This window comes from Scleropages formosus, chromosome 5 (assembly GCF_900964775.1).
Source record: "Scleropages formosus chromosome 5, fSclFor1.1, whole genome shotgun sequence".
Lineage (NCBI taxonomy): Eukaryota > Metazoa > Chordata > Actinopteri > Osteoglossiformes > Osteoglossidae > Scleropages > Scleropages formosus.
Window position 1 is genome coordinate 36,254,602 of NC_041810.1, and position 22,615 is coordinate 36,277,216.

The 22,615-nt window shown below is 41.5% G+C and overlaps 1 protein-coding gene across 1 annotated transcript in view; it reads left to right on the top strand.

The window, feature by feature from the left end:
* LOC108933519 (nicalin-1-like) overlaps positions 1-22,414 on the top strand; it is a 33,278-nt gene extending 10,864 nt beyond the window's left edge. The window contains exons 3-15 of the mRNA XM_029252223.1: positions 175-319; positions 4,917-5,014; positions 5,120-5,197; positions 6,934-7,037; positions 7,781-7,869; positions 8,789-8,928; positions 13,336-13,514; positions 13,915-14,002; positions 15,417-15,455; positions 19,827-19,999; positions 21,961-22,014; positions 22,144-22,222; positions 22,355-22,414. Of these exons, the coding sequence (XP_029108056.1) occupies positions 175-319; positions 4,917-5,014; positions 5,120-5,197; positions 6,934-7,037; positions 7,781-7,869; positions 8,789-8,928; positions 13,336-13,514; positions 13,915-14,002; positions 15,417-15,455; positions 19,827-19,999; positions 21,961-22,014; positions 22,144-22,222; positions 22,355-22,414 (1,326 nt within the window). The remainder of the gene's footprint in view (positions 1-174; positions 320-4,916; positions 5,015-5,119; positions 5,198-6,933; positions 7,038-7,780; positions 7,870-8,788; positions 8,929-13,335; positions 13,515-13,914; positions 14,003-15,416; positions 15,456-19,826; positions 20,000-21,960; positions 22,015-22,143; positions 22,223-22,354) is intronic.
* Positions 22,415-22,615: the final 201 nt, after the last annotated feature.

The following is a 22,615-nucleotide window of genomic DNA, read 5'->3' on the forward strand; positions in this document are numbered from 1 at the left end:
ATGTAAAATGAGTGCTGTTCCTTAAATAAGACAATTTGTTATTATGACCCAGTGAAGATCAGATCATGTTTAGGAACCATTCAATGCAGAAATTCAGATAATTCCAAAGGTTTAACAAATTTTTTGTCATAGCTGTATGTTAATGAGATAACATCCAAGTCCTTGTATCGACAGAACTTCATGGTCAGCGAGGCTAACCTGCTCCTGAACAGCACCTTGATACCAGTGTATGTTGCCCTGGAGGACCGGTCACTGCTCTCCATGTATGACCAGCTGAAGATAGAGGTCGCCAGCAGGGCCTCCTCCATACTTGTTAGAGGTAGGACAGAAGACAGAGCTCTGTTGAAGCTTTGGGGCACTCCAGTGGCACTGTCTACAAACAGACAAATTCTGAGAGACTGTTGATTATTTACAGTTACATGTACATGTATTCATTTAGCAGATTCTTTTCTCCAAAGCGACGTACATCACATAGAAAATACAATGTGTTCCTTACATTAGCAGAAAGACACTTAGATGCCGACATGTGATTCTGAAGTGCATTTAGTTAGTTTCTTTCCACCATATGAATCAATGTACATCATGCAAGTACACACACACACATTTTCAGAACCGCTTGTCCCATACGGGGTCACGGGGAACCGGAGCCTACCCGGCAACACAGGGCGTAAGGCCAGAGGGGGAGGGGACACACCCAGGACGGGACGCCAGTCCGTCGCAAGGCACCCCAAGCGGGACTCGAACCCCAGACCCACTGGAGAGCAGGACCTGGTCCAACCCACTGCGCCACTGCGCCCCCCACGTCATGCAAGTAGCTGTATAAAATTTTATCCAAATAATCAACATTTTAAAGTTGTTTTTATTTCACATTTATATTTGCATTGATTCATTTAGCAGATGCTTTTCTCTAGAGTGACATACATCTGAAAGAAAAACACAACTGCATTACATCAACAGAAAGACAAATTTGGATGCAGACTCCAAATGATTAGTGATTCTAAAGCACAGTTTATTTGTCAAATTCCACAATATGAACAAGTATACATTACATGAGTAGCTGCATAAAGGTTTATCTGGTATTCGACAATTTCTAATCACAGATTAATTCCTGCAACACTACATTTACACATTTAATATACACTTAAGAGATCAGAGGACAAGGGGGTCCGAAAGAGGTGAGTTTTAAGACGCTCAGAAAGATTGCTTCAGCAGGTCAAACACGACTTGAGCAGCAGAATTCCACAGATCCTATGGGACTGTAGATCATTTAAATGAGATCTTGAGTGACAAAAAGTCACACATGCTCAGGCATTATTGAAATAGATGGAAGAGCTTGGAAATGATGGCAGGTAAGTTCTGAACATTTGCTCTTAACCTTGGCCCTAATAAGTTATTGGTGTTTTTGGTCTACTGGAGTTCTTAGTGTAATGAACTATCATTGAAATAGGTCAGAACGATGGTGCAGCAAGTAGTACAGGTGCATTATCGCTTCTTGGCTCTGTGATTAGACATTAGTTTGAATCCAGCTCGATCTTTGTGGAGTTTGTATTTTCTTCTCATATTCTCATTTCTTTCTACAGCCAAAAACCATATTGTAGGTGAACTGATGACTCTGAAGTCCCCATAGTATGAGTGAATGAATGTGTGTAATTGCCTGTTCAGGGTGTGCCCTCCCTCACATCCTATGCTACAAGGCTCTAGATCATAACGCATTTGGCAAATAGTGAATACTGACAATGAATGAGTGAATCAATTAATTAATCATCCCTTTCAAATCTTTTCTCACTATATAGGTTGATAGATGTAGAGGGGCAAATTGTACACAGCCACCCAGTTCGTGGACTGCAGTCCACTAGGTTGGATACACCACAGAACTAGTGTGATCAGGAAAGAATGTTTCAGCTTTTGTGTCAGTGAAAAACCCCAGAATTGTTCCTCAAGTCTTCTTATATCGCTGTTGGTGAAATTTGTTTTTGGAGGCCACTTGCTAAGGGTATCAATGAAGGAGCTGTCTGAGGCTGCTGAGGAAGCAAGTCATTAGTTATAGATGAGAAGATGCGGGTTACCTTAGGGTAGTTGGGGTTGCAGCTCACAGAGTAGATTATATTGTTTCGTTAAAGTTGGTGGCAGGTAGCTTGCGTCAGGGTAGCTTCTTTGTAGTATGCATAGAGGCGTGGTACAGATAGTTTGAGTTTCTGGAGCTGGTGCGTTTGCTGGGGGTGGAGGGTGTCTAACACATGTTTAAAGGAAAATAAGAACATCTGCGCACTAGTGAAAACTGACACCATTCCAACAAATATTACCCAATGTTAACATATAGAATGAGAACAATAATAGACCCAGCACAGAGCCCTGAGCACACCTTATTGAGCCAAAGACAAAACAATCATCAAATTTCAGCAGAAACTGTTTGTGGTTAGATAAATATGAATGGAATCACTTCAGAAGAGTGCCCATCACTCCATCCTGTTAGCTAAGACAGCGTCTAAGGGATGATGGAATCACTGCTTGATGTAAGATCCATCCTAAATGTTTCATCAGATGTTGCATTTATCATGTAGTATCTATGTGTGTCATGTAATATCTATTGCTTAGTTGCACCTGGTAATATTGTTAATAATTTTATATGTTCAAAATGCATGGCAAATAAAGACTTGGTGCGCACGATCCACAATTTAGAATGACACATAAAGAATTTGATTTCTATTAGAGAGATGCAGAGCTAACTGGACTCGGTGTATCCAGATGCTTCCATACAATCAACTCAAAATCTGCCCTTAATAAGCCCCAGTAAAGTTAATGAGAGGCCTGGTACCCCATCTGCTCTCATGGCAACTGGGTTACTATGAGGAGGAAGTTGAGTCAAGGTAAGCTTAAGCCACGGGTTCCTGGTTCTCCTGTCTAAACCCAAAATTGATATTTGGCTCTTAGCAGTTCATCTGCGGAGCTAATAATAATAATAATAATAATAATAATGTGCTTGTTGTTGGAGATTCAGCTGTTCAGAATGTTAAAGTTCATGGATTTGAGAGTTCAAGTGTAAAACTCAAGTGTTTCCCACATGTGCGCACTTCTGACTTTGAGGCCTGTGTAAGATCTCTGGCCAATAATGAGGTCTCAACTCTAAAGGTGCAAGTTTGCAGTAATGCTCACTCCATCCCATACCCATACACTTGTCCTTGTCATAACTTATGGTGTAGATGTTCATAATGAAACTGTTCCACCTTTAAACTACGCTATCTATTATCATTACTTATTAACCTTTGTTTTACATGTACCACTGTCATTTTACAATAGTTAAACCAAAACTGTGAGATGTATTGATGAAAATAGTGTTAAATTTATTGATTATATTATCAAATCTGAATTAATGCAGATATAGATCAACTGGCTATCAAATATACATCCAAGGTAAAACAATTTAGATTCTCTAGCTCCACCTAAAACTAAACTTATTCAATATATTATACTCGGAGTGCACACACACACACACTTTCAGAACCGCTTGTCCCAGACGGGGTCACGGGGAACCGGAGCCTACTCGGTAACACAGGGCGTAAGGCCAGAGGGGGAGGGGACACACCCAGGGCGGGACGCCAGTCCGTCACAAGGCACCCCAAGCGGGACTCGAACCCCAGACCCACCAGAGAGCAGGACTGCGGTCCAACCCACTGCGCCACCGCACCCCCCTATACTCAGAGTGCTTTGACTTAATTACTATAGTGGAAATTACCATACTAATTTGCTCAATGAAATGTACTACCTGCTCTTTACACCCAGTCCTTGCTGGCAGTAGCATTAAACCATAACGACCAAAAAACCTAGGCCTTTCCCAGAAGTCATCTCAGTTGTTAACAAGCAATATGTGATTGGATCAGCACCATGTCTCCAACCACCTGTTAAACCAGTCTACTGTACACTATGCCCCCCATAAACAGTCTAGGTAAAGGACCAGACACCATTCGATTCCGACACTTCCTTCTGAGTTTATTACACATAGAAATAAAACAGCTCTTTAACACTTCAGACTGTTGGTAACAAATCATTATTGCTAGCATGCAACATGAGAGTGGACACATTATTACCGGCCAGAGAACTTACATGCACCGCGATGACGAACATACGGGCATATGGGAAACATTTGACTTTAAGGCTTTGATTTCCATGCCCGTGAACCTTAACATTGCGCACTTCTGAATCTCCAACTAAAAGCGCATTGTCATATTATTTTCAAGCTGAGCAGGTAAACTGCTATGAACCAAATAACTATTTTGCATTTGGATGAGAGAACTTGGAACCTAAAGCTTTTGCTATTTACTCAACTTCCTCCTCACAGTAACCCAGTTGCCATCAGAGTGGTCCAGGGTACTAGGCCTCTCAGTAACTGTGCCGGGGCCTGCAGGGGGAAACTTTGAGTTCAGTATCACAGAGGGATTGGGATACATTGAGTCCAACCAGCTCTCCACCTCTCTAATAGAGATCAAGTTCTTTATGTGCCCTACTAAATCTGACTTTCTGCAACAAGTCACTATTTTTAACACATTTCAAGCATGTAGAATTATCAACAGTATTGGCAGGTGCAGCTAAGCAATACATATTATGAAACACATGACATATAAATGTGGCGTCTGACGATACGTTCCGGATGGAACTCATACCAAATAGGAATTCCATTGTCCCTTAGGTGCCAACTTAGCTGGAAGTGCTCAGCCACGGCAGCGGTTCTGCTCTCCATCATGTCCTTTTTGTCAATTTCTTGTTGACATTTCAAGCAATTCAAAAGCAGAGAACCTGTACAGTGTGTGGTTATAATTTGAGCTTCATTTTTTATTGAAATATTTCACATCCTTTCTGTCTCCTTCTCTCCCTTTGTCTCTCTCTCTTACACACACTCCCATATGTCGTGATTTTCATAGTATTCACCAGCATGCTAACAACCAATGGATACCAGATCCTTGTGAGCAACAACTCCCCAATCAAACCAATAACTGATACGACTATTATCACCCTGGAGGTAAGCCACTTTTCCCCTTCTTGTTTAACCCCTTTCTTGAAAGACCTCTGCAGAGCTGTCCCTGCACTAATTTTTGCTCACTGCCATGTTTTCTTTGTTTTTTAGGGTGTTCTCCCTGGGGCTGGGGAAGACCTTCCTACTATTGTGGTCACCGCTCATTATGACTCTTTCGGCCTTGCACCGGTCAGTCCTGCAAGTCACACCAATACTACAAAGCAATCAGGCATAAGTTTGGTATAAGTCCTAGAGTAGCAGGATACTCTACAGACTTTCTGTTTGCTTTGTGTAGGGGCACAGATCATCATAATAATTAGAGCCATTGCTTTGTAATGTGAAGATTCCCACTCTTAATATAACAGTTATTTAAATGAAGGTGCAGGGGGTGCAGTGGGTGCGGTGGTGCAGTGGGTTGGACTGGGTCCTGCTCTCCGGTGGGTCTGGGGTTTAAGTCCCGCTTGGGGTGCCTTGCGATGGACTGGTGTCCTGTCTTGGGTGTGTCCCCTCCCCTTCCAGCCTTACGCCCTGAGTTGCCGGGTTAGGCTCCGGTTCCCCATGACCCCGTATGGGACAAGCGGTTCAGAAAGTGTGTGTTTAAATGAAGGTTGCCAACATTTGGATGTTATTTTCAGTTGTTTTCTTTTGTACAACATTATATTCAGTTAGAAGACATGCCACTAACTCCAACACTGAATACAGGTGGATAATTAGAAAATTATATAACAAAAGAAGTTCACTTCATGACAGATTGTAGGTGACATGGTGTTTGGGTCACTGGCTTATCCATCACCTTCTGCTGTAGATTTATTGTTTTAGTTACTTCATTAAGAAGGGACTGAATATGACACAACAATACACATCCCTCTAGGATTCAGGGATAACTACTGGATGTGGAAAGAACCATTAAACAAATATGCACACATCTTACATATCGCTCTAACCCACCCATTTCAAGGTTCTTATAAAGTAACCTCGCTGATCCATTCATTCACTAAGGTCAATGTAGAGTGCCCAGTTGACCTGAACTGCATGTCTTTGGACTGTAGAAGGAGGCAAAAGCACCTGGAGGAAACTAATGCAGGCAACATGCAAGCTTCATATATACTGAGCAGAGTCAAACCCACATTCTCTTGCACCACCCAGGCACTGTGAGGTGATAGTGCTACTTGCTGCACCACTGTGCCATTATTTTATTATTTTTTTGATTGTCCATTGCAGATGAGCAATGATATTTCTTGTTCTGTGTTCCTACATTCGTAAATTCTTATTCCATGTATGTCTGAAGTGTGTTAAATGACTTTGAGCACAAGAGTATGATGGTAATCACACCACCATTTATTGGAAAAAAAAAAAAAGCCATCCCATTTCACCAAACCAACATTGACTTTGAAAGCTTTGATTATCTGTTCTGAAATCTGTGACTTTGGGGGTACCTTACATCACTGGACAGCTCTCCAAAAAAGATCATTTTATACAATTGCCAAGGCAAGTGCAAAGCTGAGCAGAAGGGAAAACCAAGGTTTCTCAGTGAGATTCCACAAACACTGGGGGTAGGTCTCCTTCTTTTAAAGAGTATTTTAATGAGGTGCAGGTGTTTATCATGTATGTGGAATTAGCTCTGATGACCTTCTCCTGGGGTCCTTTGGTGTAATCTCACCAAGGTTGTAACATTACCCTTGACATCTGAAGTCATTGCAATTCCATGTGATGAAAATAGATAGAATTGTGTAGGGTTTAAAATCTATTATGACAGTTTTTTTTTTGCTTCACTGATAAGAGAAATATTTGAGTCCTCCACAAGGTCACAACCTTGCTTACTCTGTGAAACTGAATGTCATCCACAAGTGTGTTCTGTTACTTGATGAAAGGTGAGCAAAAGGCCCCTCTGTAAGTGACCTTACCTGTTTGTGTATCCCTGACAGTGGCTGTCATATGGAGCAGACTCTAATGGCAGTGGGGTTGCAATCCTCCTGGAGCTGGTCCGACTCTTTCACCACTTGTATAGCAGTCCGTGGAGCCAACCCCCGTGAGTGACTCTCTGAACACCAGCACGACACAGCACATGGCACCTGAGAAGCAACACTATGGTCGCCATGGGCAAAACAGAAATAAAGTAGCAAATGCTTGCCTAATACTTCAAACCAAGAGTTGGCATTGCATTGTAGGCTCTGTAGGCTTTTGCAAGTGGGGTTGGTTGGCAAGGAGTGGGAACCCTTCTCTTTGAGCCAAAGACATAATGCAGTGAAGAAAACACTGCATTTCTCAAGTTGCTGTCCACTGGATGTAAAAGCATGGTAAAGCATTACTGTTCCCATTAAAGATCCTATGACCCTGTTTATAATCATTAGTGATGCAAAATGTTCCAGTTTTTCCAGATTTGACTGGTATCGTCTTCCAACTGCTCGCCACAGGTTTTTAATCAGATTGACAACTTATTGCTGGTCACTTTAGCCACAATACTCTCAGTGTGGGGTGTCAATAATTTTGTTAGTGCCATTTCTTTTTATTTTTTGATTTAAAAAGATATATTAAGTTCTGAATCAAGGGTTTTGTAATATTAACATAAGAACTATTTGAACTAAGTGAAACTATTTTCACTTCCAGTGTATTTTTTAGAAAAAAAGTACTCTATAAGCTCCTGAGGCAGCCCAGCAGCTCTTAGAGTGCAGTTTTAATGTAGCAGAAAGAACGTTGTGTAATTCACAAAGGCAATGAGGTGTGAATGAAATAGGAACACATCGTGTATTTTTTCTGATATTTGCTTCCCAGGTACCATCTTCTGTTCACTCTGACTGGTGGTGGGAAATACAATTTTCTGGGAACCAAGCGATGGATAGAGGAGCACATGGACCACGCTGGTAGGTTGTCTCAAAGGCACACGGAGGACTACTGAGTTAAAAATTTATTTATTGCACCACAAATGTTTAAATGTCTTTATTGTTTCCTCATGGGGGGTGGGCTGGCGCAGTGGGTTGGACCACAGTCCTGCTCTCCAGTAGGTCTGGGGTTCGAGTCCCGCTTGGGGTGCCTTGCGACGGACTGGCGTCCTGTCCTGGGTGTGTCCCCTCCCCCTCCAGCCTTACGCCCTGAGTTGCCGGGTTAGGCTCCGGTTCCCCGTGACCCCGTATGGGACAAGCGGTTCTGAAAATGTGTGTGTGTGTGTGTGTTTCCTCATGTTTATTTCTCTTTCTGGAGTGCATTAGATGACTCTTGCAGCAATATTAGTAAATAACCAGAAGATTATTGGTAATTTTTAAAGAAGTCATCCAAGCCAGAGATAAGTTGGTTAAGGAACATGGAGATCAGGTTTAAGAAAAGTTTCAATACACATTCAACAGATTGTAAGCCTTTTTAATTAAAGATTTGTGTAGGGTTAAAATTTGTTAGTCAAAAGGGGTTTCTTATCTCTTGATGTAGAATTTCAAAGCATTTTTTTCCTCAATATGTAATTTTATAAAGGAGGACTGTATTGTAACAGAACAGTTTCTGTATTAGGTAACCAACACTGCTTTATATTTATGTTCAAACTGCAAACTATTAGTAAATGGGAAATGCAATTTCATTTTTGGAGACAACAGCTGTGACTGGTTATTTAAGAAAACAAAACAAAAAAAAAAAAACACAGTAATTCCATATTAATAGTAAAATAATTCCATTCCATTGCTACATTTTCATTCCTTTGTTCTGAATGCCCCAGTAATTTATTATTACTTTTTTTTAGAGTGACAGTTGTGATCCTCACCAAAAATCTGTTTGTCTTGTCCTGTTTCTGGACAGAGTCAAGCCTTCTCCAAGACAATGTGGCATTTGTGCTGTGTCTCGACACACTTGCCAACGGAGAGGGGCTCTTCCTCCACGTGTCTCGTCCACCCAGGCCTGGCAGCTTACAGTACTCCTACATCCAGCAGCTGGAGGAGGTGAGACAAAAAACGTATCATAGCTGTTACGGCCCAGGTTATCTAGTGGTGTAACATTAGAACTGTTTGGGACACTGGTGTGCTGTGGAAAGAAACAGGAGAGTGAAACTGCAAATAAATGTGTGTGAAATTATGCGTAGGATTTTCTGTGTACAAATGAAATACGGTAGGTCCTTATATACTCTACACTATGTAAAACAAAATTACATAGGAAAAAGGAGCGTGAGCAATGCCAAAGAAAAGAAAAGATAAAAACCATACAATTCTAATAGATCAAGCCCAATTTGACCTAGCTAAAGAAAATAGAACCAAGAGAAAGAAGATGTCTCCATGCACCTTAACTAACCTACACTAACAACCCAAATCAAAATACAATGGTGGCACCCATCCCTAACCTAGTGTGTCTAGACAACTGAAACAAACCTACATGGTGATGATCTTACCCGATCACATCTCCCTCAAGACGCGCAATGTCACAGGGAACACAAAAGGCATGAAAGCCGCCATAAAACTGACATTATTAAATCGTTAACAGTGAACAGGGAACACACACTGACACACAAAACGGAACAAAACCGCTAGTAATTATCATTGAATACATTGCAAAAATTGAAATGACCACAAGCCAAACTGACTGTCATTCCGGGAAACAAGCTTATAGGGAGGTTCAACATACGGGTTTTTGACTTGCCACAGTGGAACTGATTGTTTGGGGAGGGCTAAACAGTGATGTCATCACTGGAGAGGACTCACAGGAACACTGATGGAGAAATGATAAAATGGGGGTACCTTTACGAATAGTGACAAGGGCAAAAGAGACCAAACAGGAAGAACACGTACAGGGATGCAACAATAGCACTGTGTTGTCATTTAAAAGTATTCCTTTACATTTTCAAGGGCATCACGTACACCATGGGTTAGACACACACCTTGTAACTTTAACGTTCCAAGTTATAGATTCTACTCTCCTTGACAAAAGAGTTTTTATGAGATTTGTTCTAAAAAGTATCCAGCTGTTTTAGGGTTAGGGTAAATTCTCCCTAGTCTAACTTGACTCAAACTCAATAAACACCAGATCCCTAGCACTGTATGGGGAGTGAAGTATAAACATCTAGTGTGGGTTCTAGATCAGCTCTTCACTATGTTTTCTGGCCATCTGAATGGTACTTGTTCTGTGTTTACTCCCTTGCTTCCAAAGTCACAGAGTTTTTTGTGTTCTAGTCCAAAGCTCTGGTCCTGTCTGTGTCCATCCTCCATGCTCTTGTCCTGGTCTCGCATCCCAGCTCAGTCTAACTCGAGTTTAGGTGAACAAATTCAGTTTCCATTACGGGAACACTCAGTGCATTTCTTCACTCCATGTTCCTCGTATCACACCAAAACTTCCTTTCTTACTATATGTCTATATTATGGCACGCAGCACCGTGGATTTGGATGGGGCAAAGAGGGTCGCAGAGGCACTGTTCATCTCAAACATTTTATTGAACACCGGCACACAGGGAAATAATGCTCTCAGTCCAAGGACCCCCTTTTCTCTCCAGTACCTGCACTTCCAGCCAGCTTTCCCAGCTTACTTAACACCCCCAAGCTCTCTCACAACACACTGGCAAACATAATCACCCCATCATTTCCTCCAGAAGTGCCCCCAGTGGTTGCACACTTTAATTTACAATCTACCCACAATGCAACTATTTACATTTAACAAATTTTCCTGTACAAACAAACAGTAACGCGGGTCGTTACAATATATTCACTCTGCATTTGAGAACATCACCGCTATTGTCCACATTTTGATGTGCAGCAGCACACATTCATATCCGCGTGACCTCTGGACATGGCATTGCACCTCAGAGCCACTGGCCCCAACTGTTTAAATGAGTAAAACTGTAAATTCATTAGGGTACATCAAAAACCTGGTCAAACCCTCTGTGCCTCCACATCCCCCTTGGCTGAAAAACATTCTTGTGGAATTTCATACAATTCCCAGAACACCTCACTCTCTCACAGCAACACTCACATTCTTAATAACCAAAATACATAGACATATGAAGGCAGAAATGCCAACAATGTTACATTACTGCATTTTTGCTTCACTCACACAATGAATGACTTTTAAATTTTCTGGATACACTTCAGATAATTTGTTATATTGATTTTTTTGGTTTCCATAAATTGATTATTGGGTATCAAAAGCCATGAGCCATCATAGCAAAATTTTGGACAATTTTTCAATGCCTATATGTGATGCTTCTTATACATGTTGGAATTCTATGAACACAGTTCAACAATAAAAACAAAAAAGTTTTATTCAGCAGTTCATTCAACAGCAGTTCAGTACTTAAACCATCACTGGAGAGGATGAGGGTCCAGCCCTGACACTGTTCGACTGGTTTATGCAACAGGGGTAGGAGACATTTGAATAATAGACCAGGGTCTTTAGATCCACAGCCTTAACACTGCATCAACGAAACGCGAGGAGCACTGCGATCAATGCAGAACAGGCGCTTCTCTTCAGGAGAGAGGGAGACTACAGCAGTGACTCCCTGTGGACCAAAAATTATATTGGTGATGGTTATGCACAATGTTGTCTGTAACAGGGGGTTGGCGAGTTTCACGTCTGACTGGAGATCTTGTGTGGTGCAATTCCTTGTATGGTGTGAAGGTGGACCAGGAGGAGAAGTAGTTCAGGTTGTCCTGTAGGACTGAAAATAGGACATTATTGGCTGTTGTGGTTACGGCTCTGCCAAAATCCCTCTACCAGCACATTAAGTCTGTGTGAGCAAGGGCAGCCAATGCAGCATAGCACCTATACAACTGGGGCTCATTGCACCCATCAGAGATGCAATGAACTGCAATACCATTGCACAGCAGACAACACCTGAGGAGACTGATGGGTAATGCTTCTATAAGTAGAAAGAAGGGTTTTTGAAATACAGGGCTAAGAGATACAGTTATGGGGTTAGGAATAGGAACACCTGAAACACCTGTAGTCTTAACAACCTTACCAGACAGAGGAGTGTCCAGGAAATCAGCAAACAGAGGAAAGGGTTGCACCAATATCTGCAAGGAAATTCAGATGGTAAATTTGCTCTCCCTAGTCCTTGTCCTCACTACCCTTTCTTTATCTCATCCACAATTTGCTTGCTGCTGATAAGCCTGCAACTGAGTCTTTTTTTCCCACCTTTGAATCCCTTTCCCACCTTTAGAGTTTCCCTGAGTGGTACTGGTTCAAACCGCCATCACAGCTGCCACACGTGTCACACTTATACACACACACAGGAATGACAGAGGTTTGAACTGTTGCACAGTGAACCACTAAGCTACCTTCAAAAGACCATACGTATATATTGACCACAGATTACCAAAATCTCATCACCAGCAGTACTCAGTACAGTGGTACCAGCAAGGCAAAGCAGTGGCAGATGAATATGGGAGCTTTTTCAAAAGGTGTCCCTTACCTTTTCCTATTGGGCCTTGCGTCTGCAGCTGGGTTAAAGGGTCATGCCGAAATGTTCTCCTTGAAAAGGTTCCACGGTGTGTCATTGAGATGGTGCTCCTCATATGTGTGCCTTGATGCAAAGCAGGTGCATCAGCTAGAGCTGCCCTCAGGACTGGTGACAGATGCAAGAAAAAAAGTGAAAAAAAATGAAAGGGTCTTAATACTTTCTGAATGTACTGAAAAACCAGACATTGAACTGAAGTGTGAAGTTTCTTAATAACTTGTCTTGTTGGAGCTTATAGTCCTGTTGGAAGAACACATGCAGGAGGCCAGTGAAAGGACAAAGGTGAAGTGAAAGGAAATATTACAGCAATGTTGTTTGGGAGGTTGGCGGCACGGTGTAGGCTGGAGGTAAAGTGAAAGACTTTGCAGGAAATTCATTATGCAGGGCCTACAGCATGTTGGAAATCACAAACGGGGAAGGCCCTCAAAGCTCTTAGTGAAGCTACAGAGATGGCGTCTACCGTAAATTACTGTGCATCTGGAGATGTGAGCCATAGTTTCATGATACTGTTACCTGAGCACAGTCTGAGGTCTGATCAGTCTTAGTTGGGTTGCCTGGATAAGGGTGTTTTGATGGTGCAAGCCCTAAAAATGACCTCAGGTCTCATCAGTGCTTATGTAGTACAGCTGGTAGCATAGTGGTTAGCGCTGCTACCTTTAGATCCAAAGGTTGCAGGTTAGAATCTCACTTCTGTATGTGGTACTTACCCTAAATTACTCAAGTAAAAGTTACCCAGGTGTACAAATGGGTAAGTAATTCCAGGTAGATTGATATTGTAAGTCACTTTGTAGGAAAGTGTCAGATAAATTAGTAAATGTTTAGGTTCCTCAGTAGATGTGTGTACTAAAATACATTGCTGTCCATCTTTTTTACTCCCAATTTCATCCCTACTTCCATATACCTGAAGGTGATTGCTTCCAGGTTTCCCTGGGTAAAACTGAGGTTGGTCCACAAGAAGATTAACCTTGGAGAATCTACAGTGGCTTGGGAGCATGAACAGTACAGTGTGCATAGAATTCCTGGCTTCACTGTGTCTCATCTGAAAGACCCACAGGCTGAGCTCAGGGGCTCTATCTTGGACACCATGTGAGTCTTGCTACACGGAACCCCACACATGGCAGGCACAAAATCAAGGCTGTTTGTACATTTCATACAATTCAAAAACATAATGAAGGGAGGGGAAGTGAAGTCATACCATGTAGTTGAGCTTCACGCTGTACAAATTGGTAACAAATTTGAACGTTGAACCTATGAGTTTCGTTCCAGCAAACCCATCGTGTTAGTGCCTTTGAACTATATCTAATCCCAAATTTATCTTAGAATTCAGTTGTTTTGCTAAATGAATGTTTCTCAAGTTTTAAAGCTTTAAAAGAAATTAGTACTTTAACATTTCATTTATCTGTTTATTTCAACATGTACCTATTAGTTACATTTAAATTTTATTCCTGTGTGTGCATATTTTTATTGTATTTTTTCTCCTTCTTAGCTCTCAGATTGACATAAGGAAACTGAAGCGCAACACTGCCATCATTGCTGAGTCCTTGGCCCGCTTCATGTTCAACCTTTCCAGCAAGGCATTTTTTTACAGTATCATTTTTACCACAAACTGTTGTACATTAAACAAATTTAGTTGAAACGCTGAGGGTACATTATTTGGTATCAGCTACCAAAAATGTATAATTGTTTCAATAGATTATGGCATTTGCAACATGCAATCACAGTAGCTATAGATGAAAATAGCCACCAGGGATCACAGCTACAACCCTGGTAGGATGCATACAGAGTGTATTGCAAACAGCCCAGGGCAACCAGAAACAGATAGCGCCTAATGCCTTTGAGTGAGAATCTGTACCTGAATTACAGTCTGTATTTGTTTGGGTGAATAAATGACAAAAATATTTTGTTCCATTAAAAAAAAAACTCATTAGCATTAACTTTTTGTCCAAGTCAGGGCCAGAATGATGGAAGAAGTTATCCCAGAAGCAGAAGATCACTAGCCTAGTGAGGGAACATCTTGGACTAGGACATCAATCCATCAAAAGGCCACTGTTCACACACTAAAGGCAATTTGGAGTCACCAGTTACCCTGAACATATTAGTCTTTGGCCTGTGGGAGGACATCAAAATATCGAGATTAAATTCAAACATGGAAAAAACACACAAACTACACAGACTGAGCTTATACCCAAACAGCCCGGGCACTGGGAGGTATTTCTGACAGAAGTTCTTTGGATCAAATTCTGCTACTTGTAATTCTCAATAAGTTTGTTACAGGGCCCAATCTGGACCATTTAGGTGGTGTCATCTTGGACTTAATTCAGTTATTTCAGGTTAGGTATCAGGAATATCTGCCATTACATCCTGTTAAAAACAAAGCAATAATTGCATATTTTTATTTATTAAAAAAACGAAAAAGTATTTGCCACTCAGGGGTGTGGTGGCACAGTGGGTTGGACCACAGTTCTGCTCTTCGGTGGGTCTGGGGTTCGAGTCCCGCTTGGGGTGCCTTGCGACGGACTGGCGTCCCGTCCTGGGTGTGTCCCCTCCCCCTCTGGCCTTACGCCCTGTGTTACCGGGTAGGCTCCGGTTCCCCGTGACCCCATATGGGACAAGCGGTTCTGAAAATGTGTGTGTGTGTATTTGCCACTCCCCACCCCCCTATCTCTTCTGAAGTGTGTCCTCTCTTTTCAAAGCTTGAGGTAGTGTGGGGCAACTCTAGTGTAAGTTGCCTTGTGGGCACAGGAGTTCGCGAGGTCAAATAGGTTCAACTGGTCAATGTCAGTAGATGTTCTGCATTCCTCCACTAAATATATACTACCATCTGAATAGGATTATCATAAAGTGAGTACTATTGTAATTCACTTTAAACAAGCGCTTTCAGTTAAATTAAGGTTAGTAACAAAAGTAATTGAATCTTTCATTATGCATGGCCAGATGAGTGAATGTTTGCCATTTCAAACTTTTTTATTCCTTTTGGTTTCATTTTAGGGGTCCCCTAAGGAGCTGCAACTTTTTAAGGGTCACATGGTAAGATGTTGTACTTGACAGTTTCCGGAAACCCTTATGCAATCCGAAATTTACGTAAGTCAGAACTGGCCCCACCCAAACCTGTTAATGACACATCAAGGATAATTCATGTTTTTACAATGTTCGTGCACTTGTGTTGTGTTATTTTTATCCTTTTCTTTCATATAAAACACACACAGAAAATTACATACAATAAATAAGTATTAATGCTATGCAGTACTGTACTTTATGTTGTTCACATAAATTCCATTCGATTCAATTTATTTTTATAGAGCACCCTTCTCATCCAGTGACACATTGTGGTGAATGAAGGATCAGGATAAAAAACAAATAAAAGGTCATCTCTACATTTAATTACTACAAGAGCTATGTTAGGTATTAAAGCTATAGGTAAGCCAACTGGAAGGCAAAGGTGAGAAATAAACCTCTGAGGGTCCAAGTGCCAGTGGCTGCCCATCCCCCTTGGCATTTTTCATAGAAAAAGACTAAAGCAAACTTATACAGGTATTGATAACATTAGTACAGACATAAGAAGCTAATAAGCTTAGGAGCTGATGTTCAGTTCAGTCTCGTCGACTTTGGCATGCAGTCATTAGATCCGCCAATAAAGAGTACTGGTATTACACTTTGTCTCCTCAGGTCTCGTCAGAGGTAGAAACAATGGTCAATAAAAAATAAAGGGTTAGTAACTGATGACATAACAAGACTAGAGAGTTTTATACTAAAAGACATCACATAGGAATACAGTATGTTTGAAAGGCAAAGATTTTAAAAAAAATGTACACAGAATCCAGATATTATTAAGTTTCTATCTTTACATTTGACAAAACACATAAACCATTGTGGGTTTGTTTTATATTTATTATATTAACAGACCAAGGACAATGCAGCCTCTGCTTAATAGTTTGTGCATATGCATCCTACATCACTTTCTGTTTCTGCGTATTTAATTTACATTTATTTGCGTAAGTATGCTATAAACAAACATAACTTTTCTATGTAACATGAACAAGTTCAAGTTTAGTTTATTGTCATAGGTAGAAGTACCACGTACAAGTATCATGAAATCCTTCCTGAATGCTTCTCCAGAGACTATGGACAAAGACAGAGACAATAGAAATACTGCACAAACAAAACAATGACAGTGAGTAGTGCAACAGCAATAGCAATATATAATGGTAACAGTAATAACAATAATACCAGCTGACAGCCAGAGAACTCAGAACGAGAGAATGAGAATAAGAATGCTTCAAGTGACAGTATAATTACCAATGTGCTTGGGAGGAGCAGTCCAACTCTAGTTGCTAAAGGTGGCACATTGGTTAGGGTGGGGTAAAAGCTGTTCCTGCACCTAGCAGTGCGGGTTCAAATAGACCTGAGCTTCTTTGCAGATGGCAGAGAAGAGAAAAATGCCCGTGCAGGGTGACTATGATCTTTCATGATGCACATCGTCTTTCTGAGGCAGCGTGTGGTGTAGGTGTCCTGGACTGCTGGTGGCTGTGTGCCGATGATTCCCTGAGCTGTTTTGACCACCCTCTGTAAGGCTTTCTTGTCCTGTATGGAGCAGCTGCCACCCCAGGATGTAATACACCCTGTGAGGATGGACTCCACAGCACACCTGTAGAAAGTGGTGAGGACTGTAGTGGACATCCTGGCTTTCTTCAGACGCCTGAGGAAGTGGAGGCGTTGATGGGCCTTTTTGATGGTTGATGCTGTGTGCTCAGTCCATGTGAGTTTGGCAGTGAGGGTGATCTCGAGGAATTTGAAGCTGTTGACCCTCTCTACAATGTCCCCTCCTATGTAGACGGGTGCCTGAACCCGTATCCTGTTTCCTGAAGTCAATCACCAGCTCCTTAGTTTTACTGACATTTAGAGACAGGTTGTTGTCCTGGCACCACTCTCCCAGGAGCCTCACCTCCTCTCTGTAGGCCGTCTCATCATTGTTGGTGATCAGACCCACAATGGTGGTATTGTCAGCAAACTTTATGATGGTGTTGGAGCTGTGACTGGCCACACAGTCATGTGTGAACAGGGAGTATAGCACTGGGCTCAGGACACTTCCCTATGGAGTGCCAGTGTTGAGGATCAGTGGGGAAGACGTATTACTGCCAATCTGCACATGCTGGGGTCTGTTGGTGAGGAAATCCACAATCCAATTGCACAATGCGGCACTCAGTCCCAGCACTAGTAGTTTCTGGATCAGCTTAGTTGGGATGACGGTGTTAAATGCTGAGCTATAGTCTACAAACAATAGCCTTGCATAGCAGTTTTTATTATCCAGGTGAGACAGAATGGTGTGAAGTGTGTGTAATATCGTGTCTTCAGTGGATCTGTTGTGGTGGTAGGCAAACTGCAGTGGGTCCAGAGTGTCTGGGATGGTGTCCTTAATGTGTCCCAGCACCAGCCTCTCAAAGCATTTCATTGCAATGGGGGTCAGTGCCACTGGGCGATAGTTATTAAGGCAGCTAACTTTGTTTTTCTTAGGAACGGGGATAATGGTGGTGTTTTTGAAAGAGGTGGGTACAGCTGAGCTTTTTAAGGAGGCGTTAAATATGTCTGTGAAGGCAGTAGCCAGTTGTTCACTGCATGTTTTTAAAACTCTCCCTGAAATTCCGTCTGGACCACCAGCTTTGCAGATGTTGACACGGCTAAAGGTTTTTCTCATTTGTGCTACAGAGATGGCGTTATCATGCAGCGCAGTGGGGATGCGCAGTGAGGGGGTCTGAGTTCTCGAAGTCAAAGCGGCCATAAAACGCGTTTGGTTCGTCAGGGAGAGACGGAGTGGCACCTGTCAATGTCCGCGTCTGTGGTTTATAATCTGTTAATGTTTGTATTCCCTGCCACAACCTACGTGCATCTTGAGTGCAGCTAAACTCTGATTCCACCTTCCTGCTGTATTCCCACAGGTTCTATAGCTCTAAGGGCCTTTCTTGGCTAATTTTTAATGAAGTTTGACCTCTGACTGCCATGCTCACTGACTTTTCTGAGGTGATGAAGGAAAGTGTATTTCTCCCACCCACGCATTTTTATTCAGTGCAGTTAAATTTATTTTGACAGAGGACTCTTCTCACACAGAGTGCTGACCACAAGGGTCAGAAGCAGGGAGCGTAGCAAAGTGGTGGCCATGGGTGACCAGTGCCACCCCTGACTGAACCTCAGCCAGCCCTCTGGCCACCCCTGAAGCGCAAAACATTCTGACCACACTGACAGGTGACTTATTTCGCTGCTTATACTTGTATGACCTGCTCTCCGGTGGGTCTGGGGTTCGAGTCCCGCTTGGGGTGCCTTGCGGCGGACTGGCGTCCCGTCCTGGGTGTGTCCCCTCCCCCTCCGGCCTTACGCCCTGAGTTGCCGGGTAGGCTCTGGTTCCCCGCAACCCCGTATGGGACAAGCGGTTCAGAAAATGTGTGTGTGTGTGTACTTGTATGACGCACATAGTGTTCCGTGCGATGCTATTAGGCTGAAGAGCTGCGTACTACCCATGCGGCACAAACCTGTGTGTGTAGGAGGGAGGAATAGAGCGGGAAAATTCAATTTCTGTACCGTTACTGCAGCCAAGTCCAGCGCAAGTGAGCAACGCAAGAAGATACGGTGATCAGGAGAGTAAAATCAGTGTTATTTACCTTCATTTCGTGAAAGTTTGTGTTAAAGTGAGGTACAGTGGTGTTTCATCATGAGAAACATGTTAGCTTAATTAATATCGCATAACTTAGCAAATGTTAGCTAAAGTTACTGCAGCTGCTAGCTAGCTAATTTTTAAAAATAATGTTACCACATAAACGTTACTATATTATACGCTTAAATTATGAGTCTGTCATTGTTTTTTGTATTTAGCTATTTAATTTAATAATAATAAAAGTGTTTCTTGATAGGTGTATTTGTCTTAACTGTAGAGAGCATGAAGGAAAGCAGGGGAAGATTCAAGATAGGAAGATTCTTTCCTTTTTTACAAAGTGAGGACTAGTAACAGTAAAACTGAAAATGATAAAGTCAGGGATATAAATGTAGGTTACATAAGTTGTATCTGCAAACATAAAAAAAAAATTTCCAATACCCAGTTTGCATTATTAGCATCTAAATATACAAATAATGTAGAATAAGGATCGTATTAAATTATATTATAATGTTCTACAGACATTTCTAGGTACTGCCACTGTAATTTCTTGAGTACGTTTGTAATAAACAAATTCTGTAGAATTTATAGAATTTCTGTCTGTAGAATTTACTTTTGGTATAGCATGTCACAGTCAATTGTGATTTTTTTTTTGGTCACCCCAATAAAATCACTGGGTCTTACTTGGCCACCCCTGAGAAAAAGTTCTGGCTACGCCCCTGGTCAGAAGACATTTCGCTTTACTTGTGTTTCCACAGGAGATTCAGGACAGCCGCCTGTCTGCACTGCTGTCCTTCCTCTCAGCAGTTCCACGAGCAACTCAGCTGCTAGATCGTGAGCCTGGACCACTCCTGCTGGTCAGATCCCTGGAGCAGCAGCTGAGTCAGTACCTGCAGCAAGTCCACAGACACACTTTTCGACCCAACCACAGGTAATGTTTATACTGTATATCTGTCAGGTATCCCATTCCACTGACCAGTAAAACAGGTGAAGATTCTCACTTCTTTTTCTGGAATCTATAGCTTACAGAGATGTCCATTATACAGTATGTTCAGAAAGTATTCAAACCCCTTCACTTTTCAAACCCTTTTATGTTGCAGCCTTATCCTAACATCGTTTCAATTCATTTTTCCTTCATTAATCTAGAGATATTTGCTCAATGCTCAATACCCCATAAAGACACAGTGAAAACAAGATTGTACACATAATTATTCAGACCGACTTGAAATGTAGCTCACATGCAAACCTTTTCTATTCATCATGTTTGAGATGTTTCTACACCTTGTCTGGAGTCCACCTGTGGTAAATTCAATTTATTGGACATGATTTGGAAAGGCACACACCTGTCTATACAAGGTCCCACAGCTGATAATGTGTATCAGCAAAATCCATGGCATTAGGTCAAAGCAATTGCCTGCAGATATTAGAAACATGATTGTGTCAAGGCACATATCTGGGGAAGGCTACAAAAAATTTCAGCAACATTGAAGATTCCCAAGAGCACAACGACCCTCATAATTCTTAAATGGAAGACTTGGACCAACCACGATTCTTTCAAGAGCTGGTCACCCAGCCAAACTGAGCAATCGAGGGAGAATGGCTTTTGTAGACTGGTGACCAATAACCCAATGGTCACTCTGGCTGAGCTCCAGAGATGCTGTGTGGAGATAGGCGAAGCTTCCAGAAGGACGGCCATCACTGCAACACTCCTGCAATCAAAAAAGCGGGAAAAAAGAAAAGGCACCTAAAGGACTCTTAGACTGCGAGAAACAAGATCCTCTGGTCTGATGAAACCAAGATTGGGCTGTTTGGCTTCAATTCTAAGCATCGTGTCTGGAGGAAACCAGGAACCATCATTTGCAATACCACATGCAATACCATCCCAGTGGTGAAGTATGGTGGTGCCAGCATCATGCTGTGGGGTTGTTTTTCATTGGCAGAGACTGGGCGACTAGTCAGGGCTGAGGAAAAAATAAATGGACTGAGGATACAGAGATATCCTTAATGAAAACCTGCTCCAAAGCGTTCTGGACCTCAGACTGGGCTTCCAACAGGACATTGTCCCTAAGTACAAAGCAAAGACAACATGGGAGTGAATTAGGGACAACTCTGTGAATGCCTGCTCTTGAATCCAATCAAACATCTCTGAAGACAACTGAAAATAGCTGTCCACCGACGATTCCCATCAAACCTGACAGAGGTCGAGAGGATCTGCATAGAAGAATGGCAGAAAATCTCCAAATCCAGGTGTTTGAAGACTGTCACATCATACCCGAGACCACTCAGCTCTAAGTGCCAAAAGTGCCTCAACTAAGTACTAGGCAAAGGGTCTGAATACTTATGTCAATGTGATATGTCAGCGCTCAGTGTTACTGTATGAGAAGAGTGCTCTACAAAAATAAAATAAATTGAATTGATATTTTAGCTTTTTATTTTTAATACATTTAAAAAAAATCTAACCTTATTTTCACTTTGTCATTATGGGGTATTGAGTGTAGGCTGATGAGGGGAAAAATTAATATAAATGATTTTAGCATTTTCTCTATTTCTCTTTTTACATTTTATTTTTGTGAGTAAAGACTGACATTTTATATAACCTTATAATCTTGATTTGCTGGAATTCCTTTAATAGAAATCCAGGTTTCGTTCAACAATATTTTAAACTGAGTGGAAGATGGATGCTCCTATTTGACTTTAACTCTCCTGGATATATTTATTTGCTTGTTCATTTTAATGCACAATAAACAAATCCTTGCAACTCAGCACCACACCTCAGATAGAACCACTCTTCCTACCAGAAATTGTAATGAAACTACAATCAATGCACAGTTGGAGCCTGCTATGTAATTTGATGCCAAGGCTACATTTTGTAATGTATTATTTCTGTTCTAGAGATCCAGAGGTAACATTTTTTGACCAAATGAAAGAGCCAGTGATGATGTACAGGTTGGTGGATAAAGAGTGGATTTTGGAAAAGTTTTTGTTCATCATTTCGTTATTGGCTAAAGAATACAAGTATAAAAATTATAGATGTAATTTAATTGGAAAGATTTCCGTAATGTCTTTTTTTGACAGGGTGAAGCCTGCAGCATTTGATCTATTTCTTGGAGGATGTATTTCTGCCTACTTAGGAATAGTTTACTATGTCATCCAGGTATCCCTTGTTATTAAGTATTTCATACTGTTAAACTATTAACATTTCAGCATTTTATAAATGGAAAAGGTAATATGTCTTTTATCCTTTCATTGATATTTTGTTTTCTTGTACTTCGTTTTTCATCCAAAGCATTTCGGAAATCTCTACACCAGACTGACCAGACTGGCCATGAGGACTAAGCAGCAGTGATAACCTTGCTTTCTCTGCTCTGAGTCCAGCTAGAGGCAAAAGGAAACATCCAGGACTTGTGAGGGAATAAAGCCAAGTGTGGGGAAATTGTGGTCAACCACTGTATTGCTTACTGTAAAACTAAAAATTTAATATTTTTTTTAAACTCAAACATTATGACACAAGTAACAAATCTTAATAATTTAACTTGACTTGAAATTG